Raw genomic sequence first — 20075 nt, forward strand, 5'->3', positions numbered from 1 at the left:
TAGTATTCCCATCTAATCCTGGGTTGTTTGCCCACTCAGATTAGTTTGGTAAGTATGGATTGCAGTGTAGTGAAGAACTGACACATGGAATAGATCAGTATATTTAGGAATAGATATAAAAATCTTCTCCTAATTTATAGCAAGTCCCAAAAGTCCTGAAAAGTGTATAATCACCAGAATTATATAAGTGAAGAGCAGAATGTAATCTGCCTACAATGATATTAAAATGCACCTGAGTGGTCTGAGTAGGCATGCCAATGGTTCCATGCCAATGGCAAAAACGAGGGGGCGCAAGGAGTAGTCCTGTCTAGTTCCTTGTGATAACCATGTTAATTATGGTCTGCCCAGTCACATCCTCTCCAGAAAAGCCAATATACAGTGAGCGTCTATAGAATCAAATGCCTTGGACTTGTCCATGAATTCAGCCACTGCCTGTATTTCTGGATTGAGCTGATGTGGCATCTATAATAATGTCCCTAGAATATGTGCAATTGCTTGTCCTGGTATGAAGCCTTACTGCTAAGGTAATATTGTGTTGGCCATACATGGGAGCAAGTGTCCTGCAAGACTCTTGACTGGAGTTTTGCCATCGATACTTTTTAAGGAGAAAGGTTGATATGAACAACACTGTGCATGGTCTTTATCTAGTTTCAAGATGGTAACCAATTGTGCCTCACACAATGTTGGAGGTAATATACCCTTATCACGTGCCTCTTCATATACCTGTCATTGGTACGGAGCCAGGGTCTTCAGATAGGAGAGTATTGCTCTCTAGCGCCTTGCCTTTCATCCGGCATATCATTTCCATAATCTCTTTTAGTGTTATTGGCTTCTTCTGGTTCTTTCCACATCCATCTTTTGAAAAAGCTAACTATACAAATCACTTAAAATAACAGCTATATTTTCAATGATTACCGTACAAATATAAAGAAAAAATGAGACACATTTTAAACATGCAAACTGCACTATGCAGATAAAGTATTTAGAATAGGCCTCAGAGATGCTTACATGCAAGTTTTCTTTTTACTAGAAGTGAACTCTGTAATGCTAAAATGTGAAAAATGGAATTTAGAACCTTGACCTTATTGTGAAATGCTGACAAATATTCCTCATAACTGCAGAATGTTACCGTTTATCAAATGCATTAGATTGTGCTAGGAAACATATTATTGTAATAAATAAGCTTCTTATTTCCCCATATTTCACATAATGCTTGAATAGAACAGTTGTACAGTTTAGAACAGTATTTCTTGTTCATGTTAATGAAATGTATTACTTGTCAGGAACTACAGAATCAACATCGTCTCCTACGCTGACGACACCCAACTGATCCTCTCCCTCACCAACGAACAAACAACCACCAGAAACAACTTTCACAGAGGAATGAAGGCCGTCGCCACCTGGATGAAGAGCAGCTGCCTCAAACTGAATTCGACAAGACCAAAGCCCTTATCCTAGGACGCTCACCCTCAGCATGAAACATCTCTTTGTGGCTCTCCACACTTGGAACCCCACCCCGGCCCCACCCTCACAGACCACGCACAAAACCTCAGCATCATACTGGACTCCTCGTTCACAATAAACCATCCGATTAATGCCATTGCCTCATCATGCTTCCACACACCCCACCTGCTTCTAAAGACATTCAGATGGATCCCCACCGAATCTAGAAAATCAGTCACCCACGCACTCATCAGCAGCAGACTCAACTATGGCAATGGAACTCTATGCTGGCATCACCCAGAAACTACTCAGTAAACTTCAGTACGTTCAAAGTGCCGACTGGTCCTCAACATCCCTTGCCGCAGCCACATCTCCGAACACCTCCGAGAATTCTACTGGCTCCCAGTCAACAAAAGGATCACCTTCATCTGCTCATGCACACCTACAAAGTCCTTCATGACCCAGGACCAGCATACCTGAACCACCGCCTCTCATTCCACGTCCCCACAAGACACTTCTGCTCCACACAGCTGGCCCCGGCCACTGTCCCTCGGATCCACAAGACAAGATCCGGAGGAAGATCCTTCTCCTACCTCACCGTCAAGACCTGGAACACCTTGCCTACCCACCTCAGACAATTCCAGTTGCAGGCTCAATTCAGGAAGGACCTCAACACCTGCCTCTTAGACTGAACACCATAGCGCAGACGGATCAGCAGCCTGCCGCACCCAACACCATGAGAACCTCATAAGTGAGTAGCCATACTTTGCAAACCCTGATTGATTGATTGATATTACTAAACAATATTTTTGCAAGTTGATGTTTTTCTTCTTTAGCTTAGCTAATTGTTTAGACAATAAAATATTTAACATTAGAACTTTAAACTGTGTTTGATGGCTATGGGAACAGAGGCTTATGAATCGAGAAGCTGCATACATATGATGTCTGTAACAAACGTTGTGATAAAATCTGTACACGCATCATGTAACTTCATTGGAAAGGAAGAGTTGAACTCACTCTCAGACGAATGCTGCTGCCTGATTGGATCCAAAGAAGAAAGATTGATACAATGTCTGCAACATATTTTGCCTTTTTATCCTAGCCAGGATAGCTTTGGAAGCTGAGAAGCTTAGAACCAGATAATTATTTTCCCTTTCCCTTTTTATCCCTTACTTTACAATTAATGCTCAATTTTTACAGGTTGGTACCGCACCTGTATGTTTATTTCCTCCAATTACTGACACTTGGTAGAGTTTCATGAACTCTTCTTAATGGGAAGTTCTGCTGCTTGAATTCGATTTTGAGCTTTATTCTCCCTTTATCTCACACTTTTCTTTTGAATTTGAACTCTTCATGAGTTCTACTAACTCAAAATTTTGGCCTTGTTAAATAGAATAGGGTATTTATCCTTTATGGAACGCTCTTCGTGCATTATTTGATGATTTGTTCAAACCATACCTTTATTAGATTTCTGTAAACTTACTTGAATTTATTGACTAAATTTGAATAAAAAGAATACAAAAAATCTTACAAATCTACTAAGGAGAAATACACTTTTAAAACTAATTGATACTCTCATCATTGAGTGAACTTAGAACTGTGATTGTGATTGAACTTATTATGATTAAATAGCTCATGACTCAAAACATGGCGGCAAAGATCTATCTCCTAAAGCAAGTTATACTCGGAAGCCAGTGCTGGAACAGGGCTTAACCCTGTAGCTGATGGTAAGAAAAATTATAACAATATTATTTTAATTTTACCCCAAGTTCGGACTATCACCCACATCAAATTATGTACTCACAGAGAAAATCAAGATTTCGACCTCAATTTGTATCAAATCTATCAAGCACTTATGTCTCAATAGAACCCAATATGAGGAAAAGTGTGACTCTCCATAACAATTTAAATTTGTTTATAAAAGTACCCCAAAAAAAGAAAAAAAGAGATAGCATGTTAAAGCAGATACCAATGCATTAGAAACAGAAGGCATGCCTTACACAGTAAGGATACATATTTGGCAGCACAACAACTTCATTGTTTGACTACGAAGACGAATGTTGCCAGAAAGCCTGAATGAGAAGAAAATGCCATGAAGATTATGAAAATTGAGGGGCATATTACCAAATTATCGCTATTGCTTGGTTAGAGACAAAAATTTATCGCTGAGCTGTGGCGATTTTTATCGCAGATAAACCTTGGTATTACCAAGGTTTATCGCAAATGCGATAAAAATCGGCCGCAATGCATGAATATCGCTGAAAAGTCAGCGATATTCATGCATTACCGAGCTAATGCTCTTAGTCATGTTATCCACCTCCCATTGGATAACATGGCTAAGAACTGCTCAGGGCAGGTGTTAGCTTTTGGAGATATTCGCCCTTAGCGCGAAAATCTCCATAAGTTGGTAATAGGAGATAGCGATGTTAGCGACTGTTTCCAGTCGCTAACATCTTGGCACGCCCACTTTGCATGTCATTAGTGATAAATATCACTGACATGCAAAGTGGGGCCCAAGATGGTCGCTATCTCCTACTAGCTGTTGCTAACTGGTGTTAGCGGCAGCTAGGTAATAGGCAGATAATTTTATCTCCGGTGATTTCCTAGTGTGCGTTGAAGTGAAGAAGAGGACTACAGAGGAAGAAAAGTTACAGGAAGAGGGAAGTAGGGTGAGCCTGTAGTGAGGGACTCTTGATGGGGGATGGCACTGATGAAAAACAAAATGCATATATTTTATCCGGATGCATATGATTTTATGGGTTAATGCCTCAGGGTCATGACTGGCAAAAAGCAATGTCCGCCGCCAAGAGCTAGTTCAGTAGCAGAGTGTTGTATATTAACTGTATTTTCAGTTCAAAACAGGTACAGTCACTGCAGAGGAATAGTGATCTATTCTTAGAACAGACTACAATAACACCGAATTCTATAATTAGCACAGAAGACTTCATTTGGTCTTGGCAAAGGCACGGGCTGAAGGTAATAACATTTTATGATTTCCTTATGTATGTGTTCTTTTTCTATTTTCACTATTATAATTTATAGTGTATTTGGTAAAGAAGGTACCTCAATATGGAATACATTTTGTCTATCACCTTCTATATATACAAGTAACATTAATTTGTCACAATCGGTGTACAGTGCTATATAGTCTCAGTGTAATGAACACACAATGCACAAAAAAAATGTTTCAGGCAGAACAACCACTTGGGTACCCAAGTTTATTTATTTCACTTGTGTTGATAATCAATCTAAACTAGTCTTTATAGTTGCTCACAAACATAACATTCATTAGTAATGAAATGCATTTTCTGAAATGTTATCATGATTCAAAAAGTTTCCTAAAAAAAGAAATATCAACAGTAATTCTTCCAAAGAAGTTCACCTGAAAACATGGACAACATTTCTAACTGATTTCAACTGAAACTAACTTCTAAAGACATATCCCTTGAGTAAAATACACACAATATTTAGAATATTCTAAATATTCTTCATTTTTCCGCTCAAATAGCTGGTGACTGATTTTATATGCGGATGATATATTACTGCATTTTACAAACTTCCTTATTCAACACACTCTGCATTGAAGAGTTTCTTGAGTCTTCTGGTTATAAAGTTAACTCAAGTAAAAGCAAGGCCCTACCTCTAAATCAGCAAATTCCACCCTCTGTGATAACAGGGTTGAAGTGTCCGTGGTCTCCCAATACAATCAAATATCTACGAATATTTATTCATTGAGAGATAACAAAGGCTTGCCAACTCACTCAGTGACATTGTGGGCCTTATTATGATGAGACTCTGACAGCCTCCGGCAGCAGGAGGCTTTCTGAGTCTCATCATGCATTTCACTTTTTAGCGCTGCATTGCGATGCAGGCGGTCGACAGTGAAACTGGATGGTCATTCCGACTGGAATCCGACGGGGTCAAGAAGCCCATCTGCCAGTCGGAAACCTCATCATAATCCCTATAGATTGCATCACAGCCCTAGGGTTTACGATGTTGAAGGGCCCTTAGCACTGTCATCTTCACTCTGCGGCCTCCAGTTGGGGGCATCCTATGGTGCCCCCCTGTTACTCCCTGCACCACTTGGCAGGCACCTTAAGGTGCTTGTCATGCGGTGCAGGGATGTACAGATTATCACAATTCTCGATGGGAGCTTGTGCTACAGCCAGATTCGGCCGCAGCACAAGGTCCCATAGAGAAATGGGGGTATGCGACCGCACCATGTGCAGCCGCATTACAATGCTGCAGACAGGTCAGCTCACTGGAGGCCCCAATTTCACAACGGTTTTGGGCAGATGTGAGTCCACCTGACATCGTAATAAGGACCTGTGTATCAGGCGATTTAGGCTCCCTGCAGGTCTTCCAGGTAGTCTTTGAAGCTCAAAGCAGACTATGTCCTGGAAGGGGTGTGAAAACATTCACAACAGACTCAATGACCATTTGTTTGTTTTTGTTTTTTTGGAAGAGAGAGGACAGAGTGCTTCTTATGTACCTCTCCAAGTCCCCACTTCCACCTCACACATTGAAATGTATTTAAAAGTTAGCAGGTCTGTTAATAGCAGTAGTGTTCCTAAATTGTGGACTCCTTTTGATGAAAACATTGACCCTGGCCGGAGATCCGCTCTATCCCCAGCAGCTCCGCTGTGCCTTGCTTTGCCTCTGACTCCGTGGTCTTCTCCCCTGCCTGGGGTTCGAGGCCGCTGCAGTCTGCTCCTTGTGGTGCCCTCTCCTGCCTGCCAACCCCTTCCAGCCCGGTCAGCGCATCCTGCGCTGCTGTCTGCCCTTCAGCGGAAACTGTGCCACTTGTCCGTTATTGCTATCTGCCACTCCGTTTACTGTTATCTGCTTTGACTGTGCCGTGTGCCACATGTTGTCTTGGTTATTTGCCACTCCTTTTGCTGTTATCTGTTTTGATTCTGTGCCCCGTGCCACGTGTTGTCTGGGTTATTTACCAATCTTTTTGCTGTTACCTCTTTGACATTGTGACCCGTGCCACCTGTTGTTTTTGTGACGTGCCACTCATTTTGTTGTTATCTGTGCCCCGTTCCTTCTGTTTCGCGTGCCTGGCTCTCTTCCCTGCTGCTGCTGCGCCTGCAGCCCCTCCCCTGCTTCCGCCTCCCAGCTGCTCGTCCCTCCCCCCTCCTCTGCCTAATGGCGGCCACTGTGGGGGAGCGCGAGCAAGACCTCAGATACACCACCAAGCTAGTTTTATATCTTTTATGCACTTTCTTGGGCGATCCCAAAGCATATTGAGATATAATTTCTTTTTTATGTGTGTATTATCTTCCTCTTCCTTATGCTCCACCCCAGGCGTTGGTCTGTGCATGGGTGTATTGTAAGCAAGCCCACTGATGAAGCATGTCACAACTTTGTGAGTGAAGGCAGTATTTTCTTACAGAGCATGTGCCACTTTTTCAACATTGCTCGCTACTCCTCCTGATGTGTTATTGACCCTCTTCAGCTCCCAGTCCCTAGGGACCCAAGCTACCACTTACTGGGGACTTATAGGGGGCAGAAGTACTAATTGTGGATATGTTTTTAGGGAAGCAGCACTGGCACAGGGGACCTGGTTGACAGGGACCCTGTGCACTACAATTGAAACCATGTCATAATCATGCAAAATGTGGGACTCAGTCATGCCAAAAGAGGCACTTTCTCACAGAGACAAAAGGCCAAGACAAAGAGGGCATGATTCACGAAGGTACACTTACAAATCTGTGTACGTTTGAATATTTTTAGGTATTCACAAAGTATGAGTTTAGTTTTGCTAATAGTAATTTCGCGACTGTAGAGAAACTGCAGTTGAGGCTGTGAACTCTTTACATAAAAAGCTAGGACAGGACTTTCTTTTTATATGCAGATTCTCTGCCATGAGAGCTGAGGATGACAGTTGCAAAATTACTATTGCTAAAATTAAAGGTGCAGTTTGTGAATATCAAAATTGTGTCCATTTACCTTTGTGAATCAGGCCCAGGTCACCTCTGGGGTGCTCCACCTCCCAGACATGGATCTTTAGTATAAGGCACACAATCTCACTAATTTGACATGTCCTTTTTTGTAAAAACCTGAACTTTCTGGAGTGCATTCACATTGTGCAGCTAATCTTAGCAGCGGAAACTAACTCTGGAATGTTTTACAGGTCTTTGAAAGCCTCAAAAACACCAATGAACCAGGTGGCCCTAGAAACAGCACAAATGTGGTCTGCTGTTCATAAACAGTGGAAGATGCATGCACATCCACATGGCCAAGCACCTAGCTAGATCAATAGAGCCATCCAGATAAATGATTCCCTAATCCACTGGAGAAAATAGTCAGATAAAGAAAAAACACTTGTTAAGTTGTTGTTAACTACCCTCATAAAATCCTTGAGTGATGTCCGAGAATAATTTAGCCTGAAAGAAGACAAAGTTGGTGATATAGTCAATTGAAGCACTGTCTGTGCCATATGCTCTCTCCAAGGACAGACCCTCTTCCTGACTGTCCTAAGCACTTATATCGTAAACGATAGAGAACATACAAAGGAGTCATTTCAGGCTTGCATAAAACTTTGTTGGAGAAACTTCACTCCCAACTGTTGCATGAACAACTATGAAGCAGAGACAGGGGCAAGTCTCTGAAGAGGAACACTAGATAGACCTGCTTGAGAATCATGACCATGGCCTGCTTGAGAATCATGGACTTTAGCTTCTTCAAATTGCTACATGGTTGGCACTGGTCACCCCAAATGTTCTGTATGGTCAGTTTCTCTCATACATTGGACTGTTGAAGATAAGGTGACCATAATGGAGATATTTTGCAGCTAATCTGGTCCTGCCAATTGTTTAAAACTTTTTGGCAGAAAGCTCTTGCAACAATGAACTCCACAAACAGTTTAGAATTATAACATGTACCTCTGTCTTCCTCCAAGACACTAAAATGGTTGCAGGCATAACCCAACATCTGAAAAGATGGTTAGATACTGCACTAACTGTAGCCAAACTGGGTATACCAAGGCATTAGTTGTCCTATGCATGAACACTGACTGAATAATCCAGCATGTATCAGACATGTATTTTTTAATCCATTTGGAACCTCTTTTGTTACAGTAAATATGTAATGAAGTTCGTCATATACTGATATGATAACGTATTGCATGTTTAAATAAGACACTATTGCATATACTGAGATATTCGAAGAGTCTGGGAGTGACAAACCGATGAATACGCTTGTAGAACTGGGCGTTTTTTCTAGATATTACTATCTTTGTCATTTTCCTTCTTTCTCATGTTTTGATTTTTATCGGGTATATTCTTTTTCTGTTTTCTTTCTGCTTCCTATGCAGATATGGCTTTATATTATACAATATTGTGTATCAGACTCTGACTACCAGGATATCAAGTATGGGATGTTTTGTATTCTATACCTTGATTTATTTAGGATATCCTAGTAAGCTCTTGAAAAAGATAAGTCATATTACATTATATTGTGTATTCTGATTGGACTGAGGAGTATACCTCCCCCTGTTTCTTTCTTAACAATGTGAATAAAGAAATCCCAACATAAAGGTAAATACGGGGGCAATGTTGGCTGGGTTTCTCATTGCGACTGCCAATAAAGATACAACTGCTACATTACTACTGAAAACTGTTGTGGGTGTGCATGCAAATGACTGAGACCTTAAGCTTTGTCAATACCTACTCAGATGCTTCTTGAAAGTGCATGTTGGAGAGTAGTTTAGTTTTATTTCTTAATATTAGACTCACTGTCAGCCATAAAAAAAGAGACAATCAAGCAATCGAGGAGACAGCCCTTGGAATGCAAGTAAATCCCTTCTTTAAACAGTGGCGATTGCTGACCCATGAAAATGGTGAGTCGTCATAGATAAAATTAAACAATATACAAATAAACATTAGCATTTTCAAATAAAAATAAATTTCATGTACCTTTTAAGCAGCAGCATGTCCTCAGTGTTCTCTAGCCCACTCCCGACTCCTCCAGCCAGCTACTGGATTTTCCAGCGCGAGGTCTCTCAGCTCCTTACCCAATCAGGAAACTGCTCCCATGCTGCATGAGAGAAGTGTCTGGATTGGCTGGATCAGGCTTCTTCAGCGCTCCGAAGAGAACTGAAGGCCTGCCCGCTCTCCTACCCGGTAGTATATGGCATCCAAGTTGAAGAGGCTGAATTGCTCATGTCTGTTTGGTCATAATAATGTAGCCGTCCAAACCGACATGCCCAATCCACACTGAAAGGGCTTCTCGTCATTGCTGCCAACCAGCACCAATGACGTACTGGCCCCACCCTTCTATCTCAGTTTGGCAGAAAGCCATAAAACTGAAATGGTGATAAAATTCTTTCACTGCCATTTTACTTTTAGCTTTCTGCAGCTGTGTGGGGAAGGGGCGGCCCTCCTCCACTCCAATGGAGGAACTGCAGCTGTCTTTAAATATTTTCATTTCAAAGCAAGTCTAAAAACGATTGGGCCGGTTCACAAGACTGTGATGCAATACAGAGCAGCAACCAAATTTACATTGCTTCGTGGCATGAGAGTGAGAACATCATACCATCTAAGATGTGGCGCTCCTACGCTCTTCCCCAGTACTGATACACAATAAGGTCACCTAGTGCAATACACAAACAATTGCACCATAGTGCAAAGGTGTCTTTCTCATGTTCAAAGTCAAACTTTAAAACTTTTCTCACTTTGGATGCGTCCTGTGCAGTGCAGCACACATACAAAGTCAGAAAATGTTGGAAAATAAAGATATTTTTCCTCGTAACATCAGTTTTAAAAAGGTATGTTTTGGAACACAGAACTGTCTACAAACATTGGTAGATAGGGCTTTAAGTCAAAAACCATGGGTGAGTGCATATGACCCCTCCCCCCCCTCTTTGATGCAAAGCAGCGTAAATGCTAGCACTACTTTGCATTACTTTAGGGCTACTTTCCAACACTATTAAAGTTTGGTGCTGGAAAGTAAATTCCAAAGAAACATTTTGAGTCTGTATGCTTCACTTTTGTGACACAAACCCGGCACAAGGTGTTACTTTTCTACACCCACATAGTTTACAGCAAGATGAGAAGTGGTTACATTGTGAATACTAGTGTAGCCACTCAGATGTATGCATCCTAGACCTCCAACTGTAATTTGCTTTGATTAATGATCCTTGACAGCCGGGGGGGCGTGGCTTGGCGCTCGTCGGTGATGGCGGCCCTTGGGTGAAGCTCCGCAGCGGTTCTAGGGACCACACTGCTTCCTGCTTACCTTCTTCTGCCTAAGTGTCATGGTTCTTCACCGGAGCACTTCAGGACATCGCGGCGTTGCTCCGACTGGTTTTCCGTGACTTTGCGACGGAGAACTTTGCAGGAGCGCGTTGCAGGGATTCGGCTGATTTCGCAGCCGCCATTTTGTCTGCCCAGTGCGCTTTCTAGCGCTTCTCTCAAATGCCGGTATCCAGATACCTCAACGGTAATGTGCTTGCTTTTTGCTTCATTTGTGCCCGCATCTATATGTGACTGTTTCTCCTAATAATTTGGGGCATTATCTATTCTCAACTGCCTTCTGGCTGCCCACTTTGCATCACCTCACAGACAGCCTTTGCCGCCATTTTGTGCAGCTGCTCATCCTCCACTCTGCATTCTGGATGGCGTTTTGCGGCTCTGAGTATGTGGAAGCGCCTCAATACCCGTTTTGAGTCAGCTGCAATGCTTATGTCCCTGTTGCTCATAAGGTGAACTGCGACTAATTTAAATATGATGTGAAGGCACAGCTTTACGTTCATTTTGGTCATCCCTCAGCTCACTTTATTTGAGCTGGTTGCTGTTGCTGCTCTTCTGTGACCTTGTTTGCCTTCAGCTCTGTTACAATTGTCCTTTGTGCCTCTTTCGCTTTTTATGGTATTGGACATATCTCAACAGCACGCTTGTATTCTCACGGCATGCTCTCTCACTACGCCTGACTCTGCGTTTACGCTCAGGTATCCACGCTCGCCTTTGCCTTTGCCTTGCCCAGGGTTTTGCCATCACCTTTACGTTGTGCATCCTAGCCTTATCAGCTCAGTCGTCCAGCGTTTGTGTGCGATGAGTACTTCTTCTACTGAGATGCATTCGACAACAAGTGGGTTCTATTCTCCATGAAGTTTTTTTGAATGTCCATTTTCTTGTTTTTTCTCCTTTGGGTACTTGCATATATTTAGTGTTTGCTGTAATCTGTTATCCTCTTTATGGGTAGACTTAAGTCTTCATTACTCTTGCCCTCCACATCTAAGACTGCTTATGTGAAAAACTCTACAGTGTTTTTGGCTTTTTCCAAATTAGAAGATTCTCTTGTCTTATCTGGCTCCGACACAGCAATGGAATCTTCACAGTCGGTTCCGGTGAAAACCAACGTCAAAAGACTAAAAAAAGGATCCCCCCTCACCACCTAAACGACCCTCTGGCGTTTCCATGGAACTCTTGTTGGATAAGAAAAGATCTTTCCGGCCTTTCTTGGAAGAAATTAGGATATTGCGTCCCTTCATGGAAGAAACTAATGTCAAACTCCAGGCGCTCACTGATAACTGGTCACAGATTGACACAAGAGTCTCCACTGTTGAACATTCTGTTACATTCTGTTACATCTCTTCAGGAAACCTGCTCCACAGTAACTAACCTGAACTCTCAAGAGTCCAACCTTCAGAGACAGGTGGAGGAGTTAGAAAACAGAAATAGACGCAATAATCTTCGCATATACGGCCTGGTGGAAGGTCTTGAAGGTTCAGATCCAATTGCCTTCTTTACATCCTTTCTTCCTAAATTGCTTCATCTTCCAGAAGGAACCGGTCTTAACATACAACGTGCTCACCGGCTAGGACGCCTGCCCTCAATGGCTTCCTCCTCACAAAGACCGAGAGGCGTCATTCTTTATTTCCTGGAGTATACAGATCTCCTGAAGGTTCTGGCGGCCGCCAAAGCGGCCCCCAAGTTGTCATGGTCGGATCCACCTTATTTTTTGCCCACGATTATGTGAAAGCTACCGCAAATCGCCGAAAGGCCTTCTTGAAATTGAGAGATGATCTACGTTCAATGGGTGCAAGATATGGACTCTATCATCCCTGTTTGTTTAAGGTCACCTTTAACAACAAAACTATCACCTATGATGACCCAGTACGCTTGCAAAGCTTTATTAACGCTCACAAGACTTCTGCCATGGATGCTTCTGGGCCTTCTCCTTCCTCTGCCCCTGGCTGAATTGTTTTCTTGCCTGTTTTTTCGTAATATGGTTACATTTTGTTGATCTTCACTTTTATAAGCTCTTGTCATCGCTCCTGTTCCTGCTCTAAATTGCATTGTTGTTTACTGATGTTTCTATTTTAGTTCCTACCTTTGCCCATGGTTCACCTTCTTGTTCTCTCTTCTTGCCCTGCAGGTTGTTTTTCCTACTCCCTGGTTCCTCGTTGAGCTGACCCTGGATGTGTTGCCTCACCCGTATGGCCCTAACCCTCCCCGGTTCCTTCTTGTTTTTTCCTTTTGTAGGTATGTTATTTGCATGCTTCCTCCCTCAGTGTTTTGTTCTGACCTGTTTTTTTTCCCTTGTATATTTTTTCCCTTGTTTATTCTTGGATGCTGTTTTTTCTTACACGGTTTTTATCCCTTTTCTCCTTCTCTTCTTCCTTTATCCTCTTCCCATCTTCCTTTTTCATATGCTTACTTCAGGTTGTGTATATCTTTCTCTTCTCTCTTTTTTTAATCCGACCCTCCTGAATCTTTCTCGACTTTATACGTCACTCTTTCCTCGTGCACTTTATTTCATTCTCGTTCATCTCTTCCTTCTTTCTCTCTTCTTACTTTTCATTGCGTATCTCTCTTTTCTCTATTTGTTTTTATCCATGGGTTGTTATTCCTGTTCCATTTACCATTTATTTATTGAATTAATGTATGTGCCATGTCTTTGAATATAGTTTCATGGAATGTCAAGGGTATAAACTCCCCAATTAAGCGTCAACGCATTTTATCACACCTTGCCAAATTGAATATCGATATTGCTTTCCTTCAGGAAACCCATCTTTCTGATATAGAATCAGCTAAGCTTAGAAGGGGAATGGTGGGTGAAGCCTTCTATTCGCAAGGTGATGGTAAATGCAATGGTGTTGCAATTTTATGCCGCAGGTCACTTCCTTTTACAGTCCTTTCCCAAGAATCCGATACTAATGGCAGATGGACACATGTCAGACTATCGCTTAGAGGTGTACCAATCTCTCTTCTAAATGTCTATGGACCCACCACTGGCGAACCCCTTTTTTGGGCTGAGTTGTCTCCACGTATCACCCAATTTATGGATGAAAATGTCATCCTCGCGGGGGATTGTAACCAACCCCTGGATCCGTTTATAGACAGGAACTCTGATGCTACTTATGTCCCCACTAAGTCGCACAAACTTTTCACCCAAGAAATATCCCAACATAAACTTGTTGACTCTTGGAGACTCTGTAATCCGACCCTAAGGGAGTTTACCTTTTACTCTCCGTTCCATCGATCTCAATCGCGGATAGACTACATATTTGTCTCTCACAATCTTGCACAAGTGCTCACTACAGCTGAAATTGGTCCGATCTTACTTTCGGATCACCCCCCTTTTGTAGTCAGCCTTGACGTGATCCCTAAGGTTGACGGACCTAGGAGATGGCGTTTTAACAATGCCCTCCTCTTGGATCCCAAATTTTCTACTTCCTTCACTGCCTTTTTTGATGATTTTTTTCTGTTAAATGATGTTCCGCCCATTTTGAAACACATGGTTTGGGACGCTTCCAAGGCAACTGCGCGCGATTTCATTATTGGCTATGTCGCAAAGACTCGCAGGACTGCTCGCCAAATCACTAAAAATCTCCTTTATGACATTAAGCGATTGGAACACGCCTCACTTACAACACAAAGATGCCGATATCCTTGCTACATTCTCCCGCTTTTATGAAACTCTATACACCTCTGATACCCACCCTTCCCTTCACTCTCTCACACATTTCTTCTCGACTATTCAAAAGCCTGCACACTTTCCTCTCGATCTTTCTTCTTTAGATGCTGACCTATCACAGAAAGAATTGTTTACCGCGCTCCATCGTCTTAAACTCAATAAAGCCCCTGGACCAGACGGTTTTACCGTTGAGTTCTACCTTCACTTCTCCAAGCTGTTGATTCCCAAATTGCATTCCCTTCTTAATACTTTTGCTCCACTAGGTGCATCATCCGGGACCTTTTCCGACCCACACATTTGTTTAATACCCAAACCCGGAAAAGATGTGCAGCACTGCAAAAACTACAGGCCCATTTCCCTTGTCAACATTGACTATAAACTTTTCACTAAGTCATTGGCGATCAGGCTGGATCACTTACTACTTGATCTCTTAGGCCAAGAGCAATCGGGTTTTGTTAAAGGTCGTTATATCACTGATAACACCAGACTTTTATTTAACATACTGTCGAAATCATCCCACTTCCAACATTCCCTTGCAACGATAGCCCTGGATGCCGAGAAGGCGTTTGATAGGGTCGAGTGGTCATATCTCTTCCATACTCTCGGTTGGTTTGGATTTAGCCCTAAATTTATTTCCCTTGTCTCATTATTATATTCTCACCCACGAGCAGCTGTTTATGCGAACTGTCAAATTTCCCCTTATTTTGACCTCGGTAGAGGAGTTCGCCAAGGCTGTCCCCTTTCCCCCTTCCTTTTCAATCTCGCCTTAGAACCTTTCCTGTCCAAGCTTCTCCAGAACCCCGACATTCACGGATTTCAGACTGCGGAGTCTTCCATTAAACTTGCTGCCTACGCCGATGATATTTTGCTCTTCATCTCAAATCCCACTGTTTCCATCCCTGCTTTCTTAGAGGAAGTGCAGAATTATTCCTTAATTTCTGGCTATAAGCTCAACAACGATAAGTGCGAAATTTTGCCCCTGACAAAGTTCACCTTTAAACCTGATTTGAATGCCTCCAACTTTGCCTGGGGTCCCTCCCACATTAAGTATTTAGGATTGCACATCACCCCTTCCATCCCTGATACCATCTCTCTATGTCTGACTAAATGTACTCAGAAAATATCTGACCTCACAACTAGGTGGCATCCTCTCTACCTGTCTTGGTGGGGTCCTTTGGACACCATTAAGATGATGTTATCCCCCATCATTCTCTATACAATTTCTAATATCCCTGTCCCTATCCCAACCACATTTTTTAAGAAAATTAATTCGGTCCTTTCCTCCTTTTTATGGCTGGACAAAAAACCCAGAATGTCCCTTGCTAGGCTCATTTGCCCCGCTTCTGAAGTTGGGATCAATTTACCGGATTTCCCAGCCTACCAGATGTCATTTTTGCTACGTCAAGCTTCTTTTTGGCTACAGGACCCTGCTTCACCATGCCCTCTGTGGACTAAGGTTGAGCGCCTCTTCCTTTCCCCTTTCTCCTTTGCTGAATATATCTCTTTCTCACGCAAACCCTCCTCCATTCCTACTCTCATTCATAAATTCACTATCAAACTCCTCTCATCCTCCAGTACTCCCCCTCCTACGACTGTTGCTGATTTTCTCTCATCCACTATTTGGCATAATAAGTACCTTTTAATTTGTGGTAAACCCTTTTACTGGAAGTCTTGGAGATAAAAAAAGGTTTGATCTGGATTTCGCAACTCTTCTCACACTCCACCTTTTTGCCCTTTCACACCTTATGTTCCACCTTTGCTTTGCCCTTGTCCTTTGCTCCCAAATACCTCTTACTCAAGGTAGCGGTCATGGAGGTTTACACAAAACTCACGCAGGTATCATCCTCACTTTCCCCTATTCCTCCTGACCTTCCTCTCCAACTTCATTCTACCTTACGTGCTGCTCCTAAAGCTTCTACTCTATACAAACACCTTCATGCACATACAATTCCCAGGCCCAAGTCTAAGGTGGAGGAGCAGTGGGAACATGACCTTTCCATGTCTTGGCCGGTTTCCTTTTGGGACAAGATTTGGACAAAGGTCCGTAAAACATCCAGAGCGGCGTCTTTGACACAATCCATGTTTGTCATTTACAATCGGATGCTCCTCACTCTTCTACCCTTAACAAGCGATTCTCTGCCACTCCGGATGTTTGTTTGTCTTGCTCCTTGCCTAATGCTACCCTGTTTCATATGTTATTTCTCTGCCAGCATGTACATGCTTTTTGGTTAAAGATCTGGGCTCAAATTAAAGTTATTTTTCATACCAGTATTCCTTTGTCTCCTACTCATCTCTTTTTGGGGAGTCTTTCCCTTGTTGGGACGTCACTGATCTCAATGTTCGTATTGTTGATTTGTTACTGGCTGCTGCGTTTCAACAGATTACTATTAACTGGAAGTCTGCCTCCACCATTTCTTTCAAAGCATGGTGGAATAATGTATTTTATAATCACAGGCTTGATACTGCTTTAGATTTTCCTGCCCAGATGGCAGCCAAACGGGTAGATCTATGGCTTCCTGTTATGCTGTATTTAGATAATTGTACAATTCGTTCATTTTGTCCACAACCTGCTCAGCAGGAGGTTTCCAAACCCCCTTGATGCCCTTGTCATTCCCTTTCTTTTTCAACATTATTACTTGCATATTCCCATTTGCATTTGTTTTGTTGTATAATGATTATGTTCCTTCGTCTTACTTATTAATGCCCATGATAAGTTTGTTGTCCTTTCCTCAAACATAAAGTTCCTTCTGATTTTTCTTTCCCTGCTCCCCCTTCCCTCCCCGTTTTTCCCCATATTTCTTTTATTGTATTATGTATTGATGCCTTATATATTATGCTTAATAAACTTCTATTGAACTCAAAAAAAGGATCCTTGACAGCCAACACAGAATGCTAACACATAATATATTATCACTGATGACTGTCTACAGGGGGAAACCAGGGCAGGATTTAAAAGTTACAAATCCAGGAGTACTAAAGTCACATCCTTATTCCTTAGTTAATCTGACAGGGGTTCCAATTCAAGGCAGATGAAGAAGAAACCCTGTCCCTGTTCTTTTAAAAGGCTGGAGGCTGAACCGTAGATAAATAACCAATGTACGTTCAAACACTAGGAAGAACATTTAGAACAATAATAAATTAGACTAGGATTACTAACTGTACCTTCAACTCATAGTTGAAGGTTTCCAGGCAGTTGGATATTAGTTCTCCTTTGGTAATGTGTCCCTGATATAGACAGAAGATATTGCTTTGAAGAGGGCAGTGGTTTACTAAGAAACAGTTTTTGAATTCATAATGGGCCTTAACCTTTGGAACTGTTGAGAGTTAGGAGAATTGGTATGTGGACTAGCTTTGATAATTGAACAGGGCACAGCTGCTACTCGAGTACGCTTTCAGTGGGAAACACTATGAACTAAAACAGGGACATTCAGAAGCGGGATGTGGCAGTGTTAATGAAAGCTTGCACAAAACTTGGAGGCTGGTCTAAGTATTCCATGCTGAATGACAAATGTCAGGAAAATGAATTTGTGTTTATCTGAGCTTGATAAGTGCTTGCTTGTTTGTCTGGACACATTCTTTCATCCATTCTGCAATATGTTGTTTTATGTCTCACTGCTTCTGACCAAAAGCCTGAGCTCTTTCGGCAACGACAAACAGGAATATTCTTGACAAAAAGATGCAACTCCTAACCAGTAAGGGCCCATTCCTCATAAACTCAATGGAGAGATACCGAGACTAGACTGATCAATTCCACCTGGTGTTGCAACGTGAGTTAGCAGGCATCATGATTTAAACTCCTTGGAAGTGGAATCACTTGCAACCCTGACATTATCCAGTCTTTTAAGGCAGACTTTCCCTGAATCCAAGGAGTTTAACTCTGGTATTAAATTTCTCTGGGTAGGTGGTAAATACCTGTAGCCAACCAATGTAGGTCAGAGGATGTAGGGCACAGGGCAAACATGCTATCAGGAGGGGCTGTTGCCATCATGTGTGTAGCATTGTTTGCTTTCACCATAGCGGCGGAGGGCCTGGTTGCAGGCCAGGCCTCGGCTCTGCCTGCAGCACCTGCACCTCTCAGAGCCCAAAAGCCTCATTTATGAAAAGTGACGCATCGCTGCGTGAAAACAGCGATGCGTCACTTTTCATTGCGCCCTCCTTGTGACACCAATGATGCGTCATATTTACATTATGACGCATCATTGCGTGAGGAGTTACAGATACGTCAGTATTTCTGACGTATCTGTAAGCGCAAAAGTGACGCATTGCTGGAGTGTGTAACAAAAGTGATTCAACTCCAGCAATGCGTCCTTTCACATGGGGCAAGCCCCATGTGAAAGGGACTGCGTCAGTCTTATGCCTGCTGTGAGGTAGGCACAAGATTTTGACGCAACAGCATCCTAGAAGTTCTACGACCCTTTCTTGCGTCAAAACGTCCCCCTTGCATACATTATACCTGGCGCAGGCATGATGTGGCGCAGGGGTTTACAAAGTGACACATCTACATAGATGCGTCACTTTGTAAATATGGCGCAACAAGGCACATTTTTTACGCCACTGGTGCGTCACAAAAAGTGACGCACCGGCGGCGTAAAAGTGACGCAAGGGCTCATAAATGAGGCCCCCAGAGTTTCAAGTTGCAGATCTGCCCATGATACAACCAGGTATTCTATCTACGGAGACATTGCTGCAGGAATCCCATAATGATGGCTGCCATGTGATTAGGAAAGTTTAAAATGCACCGAGAGGCATGGTTTAAGGGTCCCTAAATGGCCATAACTGCCTGAAGATAAAAAAAACAAGCCCTGTAAGAGACTTTGGTCAAACTAGTATGAACAGGGACATCTGGGTGAAAGTCATATATTCAAAAAGGCGTTGCAAAGGGGCTTTTTTTTTAGGTCAACTAGGTGAAAAGTCTAATCTATGCTCATTCTACCTACTCCAGCAGTATTCATCATTTTGCACTGAGAAGCCTTTTTGTTTTCTTAAGGGTCAAGAACAATTATCACAGTATGTTTATAAACTGATTACTTCCATCAGTCCCCGTACTTCCTTAAACGGAATGCAAGGCTCCTCGTCAAAGATCTATACAAACACATGACCGTACACACTTTATTTAGCAGGTTTTGTCGAACAATAAACATGTCGACGATGTATTCCAACATGCAGGATTAGCAATATTTTGGGGGAATGTAAACAATGATGTATAAGAAAGCATGAATTAATCTTAGGCACTGCCTTAACAATATTTACTTACAGCTATAGCTCGTGAGAACCCAATTACGCCAAACTTTGAAGCAGAGTAAACAGGTTGGTATGCAGCAGGCATAAGACCTTAGGAAGAAAGAAAAAAACATAATTTATATTTTTTTCACACAGTGGCACACATATCTTTTTCGAAAAATATTTGCAGAGAAGGCAATTAAATATCTTCGGCTAAAGATTATAATGTTTAAAAAAAGCTAGGAGCTCACTGAGAGAGTTTCTTTGCTAGTTGTTGATTTTGTGTAACTAAGGGCACAATGAACCAGTTCATGGGCATAGCAGAGTGATAAGCATTGCCTCACTTCAGCCGAGTGACCCCCGCCTCGTTCCAACACAGAAGGGTGCACAGCCATCTAGCATAGACCTATTATTTGTTATAGTCCAGTCACACAGAAGACAGTGTGCAACAACCAGGCCTGGACTGGCCATTTATTTAATTGGAC

The 20075-nt window shown here is 42.4% G+C and overlaps 1 protein-coding gene across 1 annotated transcript in view; it reads right to left on the bottom strand.

Moving 5' to 3' along the window:
• The window catches only part of HPGD (15-hydroxyprostaglandin dehydrogenase), a 374425-nt gene that overhangs the window by 65936 nt on the left and 288414 nt on the right, over window positions 1-20075 (bottom strand). The window contains exon 5 of the mRNA XM_086962447.1: window positions 19625-19701. Within this exon, the coding sequence (XP_086818573.1) occupies window positions 19625-19701 (77 nt within the window). The remainder of the gene's footprint in view (window positions 1-19624; window positions 19702-20075) is intronic.

Source organism: Lissotriton vulgaris, chromosome 3_1 (genome assembly GCF_964263255.1).
Source record: "Lissotriton vulgaris chromosome 3_1, aLisVul1.2, whole genome shotgun sequence".
NCBI lineage: Eukaryota > Metazoa > Chordata > Amphibia > Caudata > Salamandridae > Lissotriton > Lissotriton vulgaris.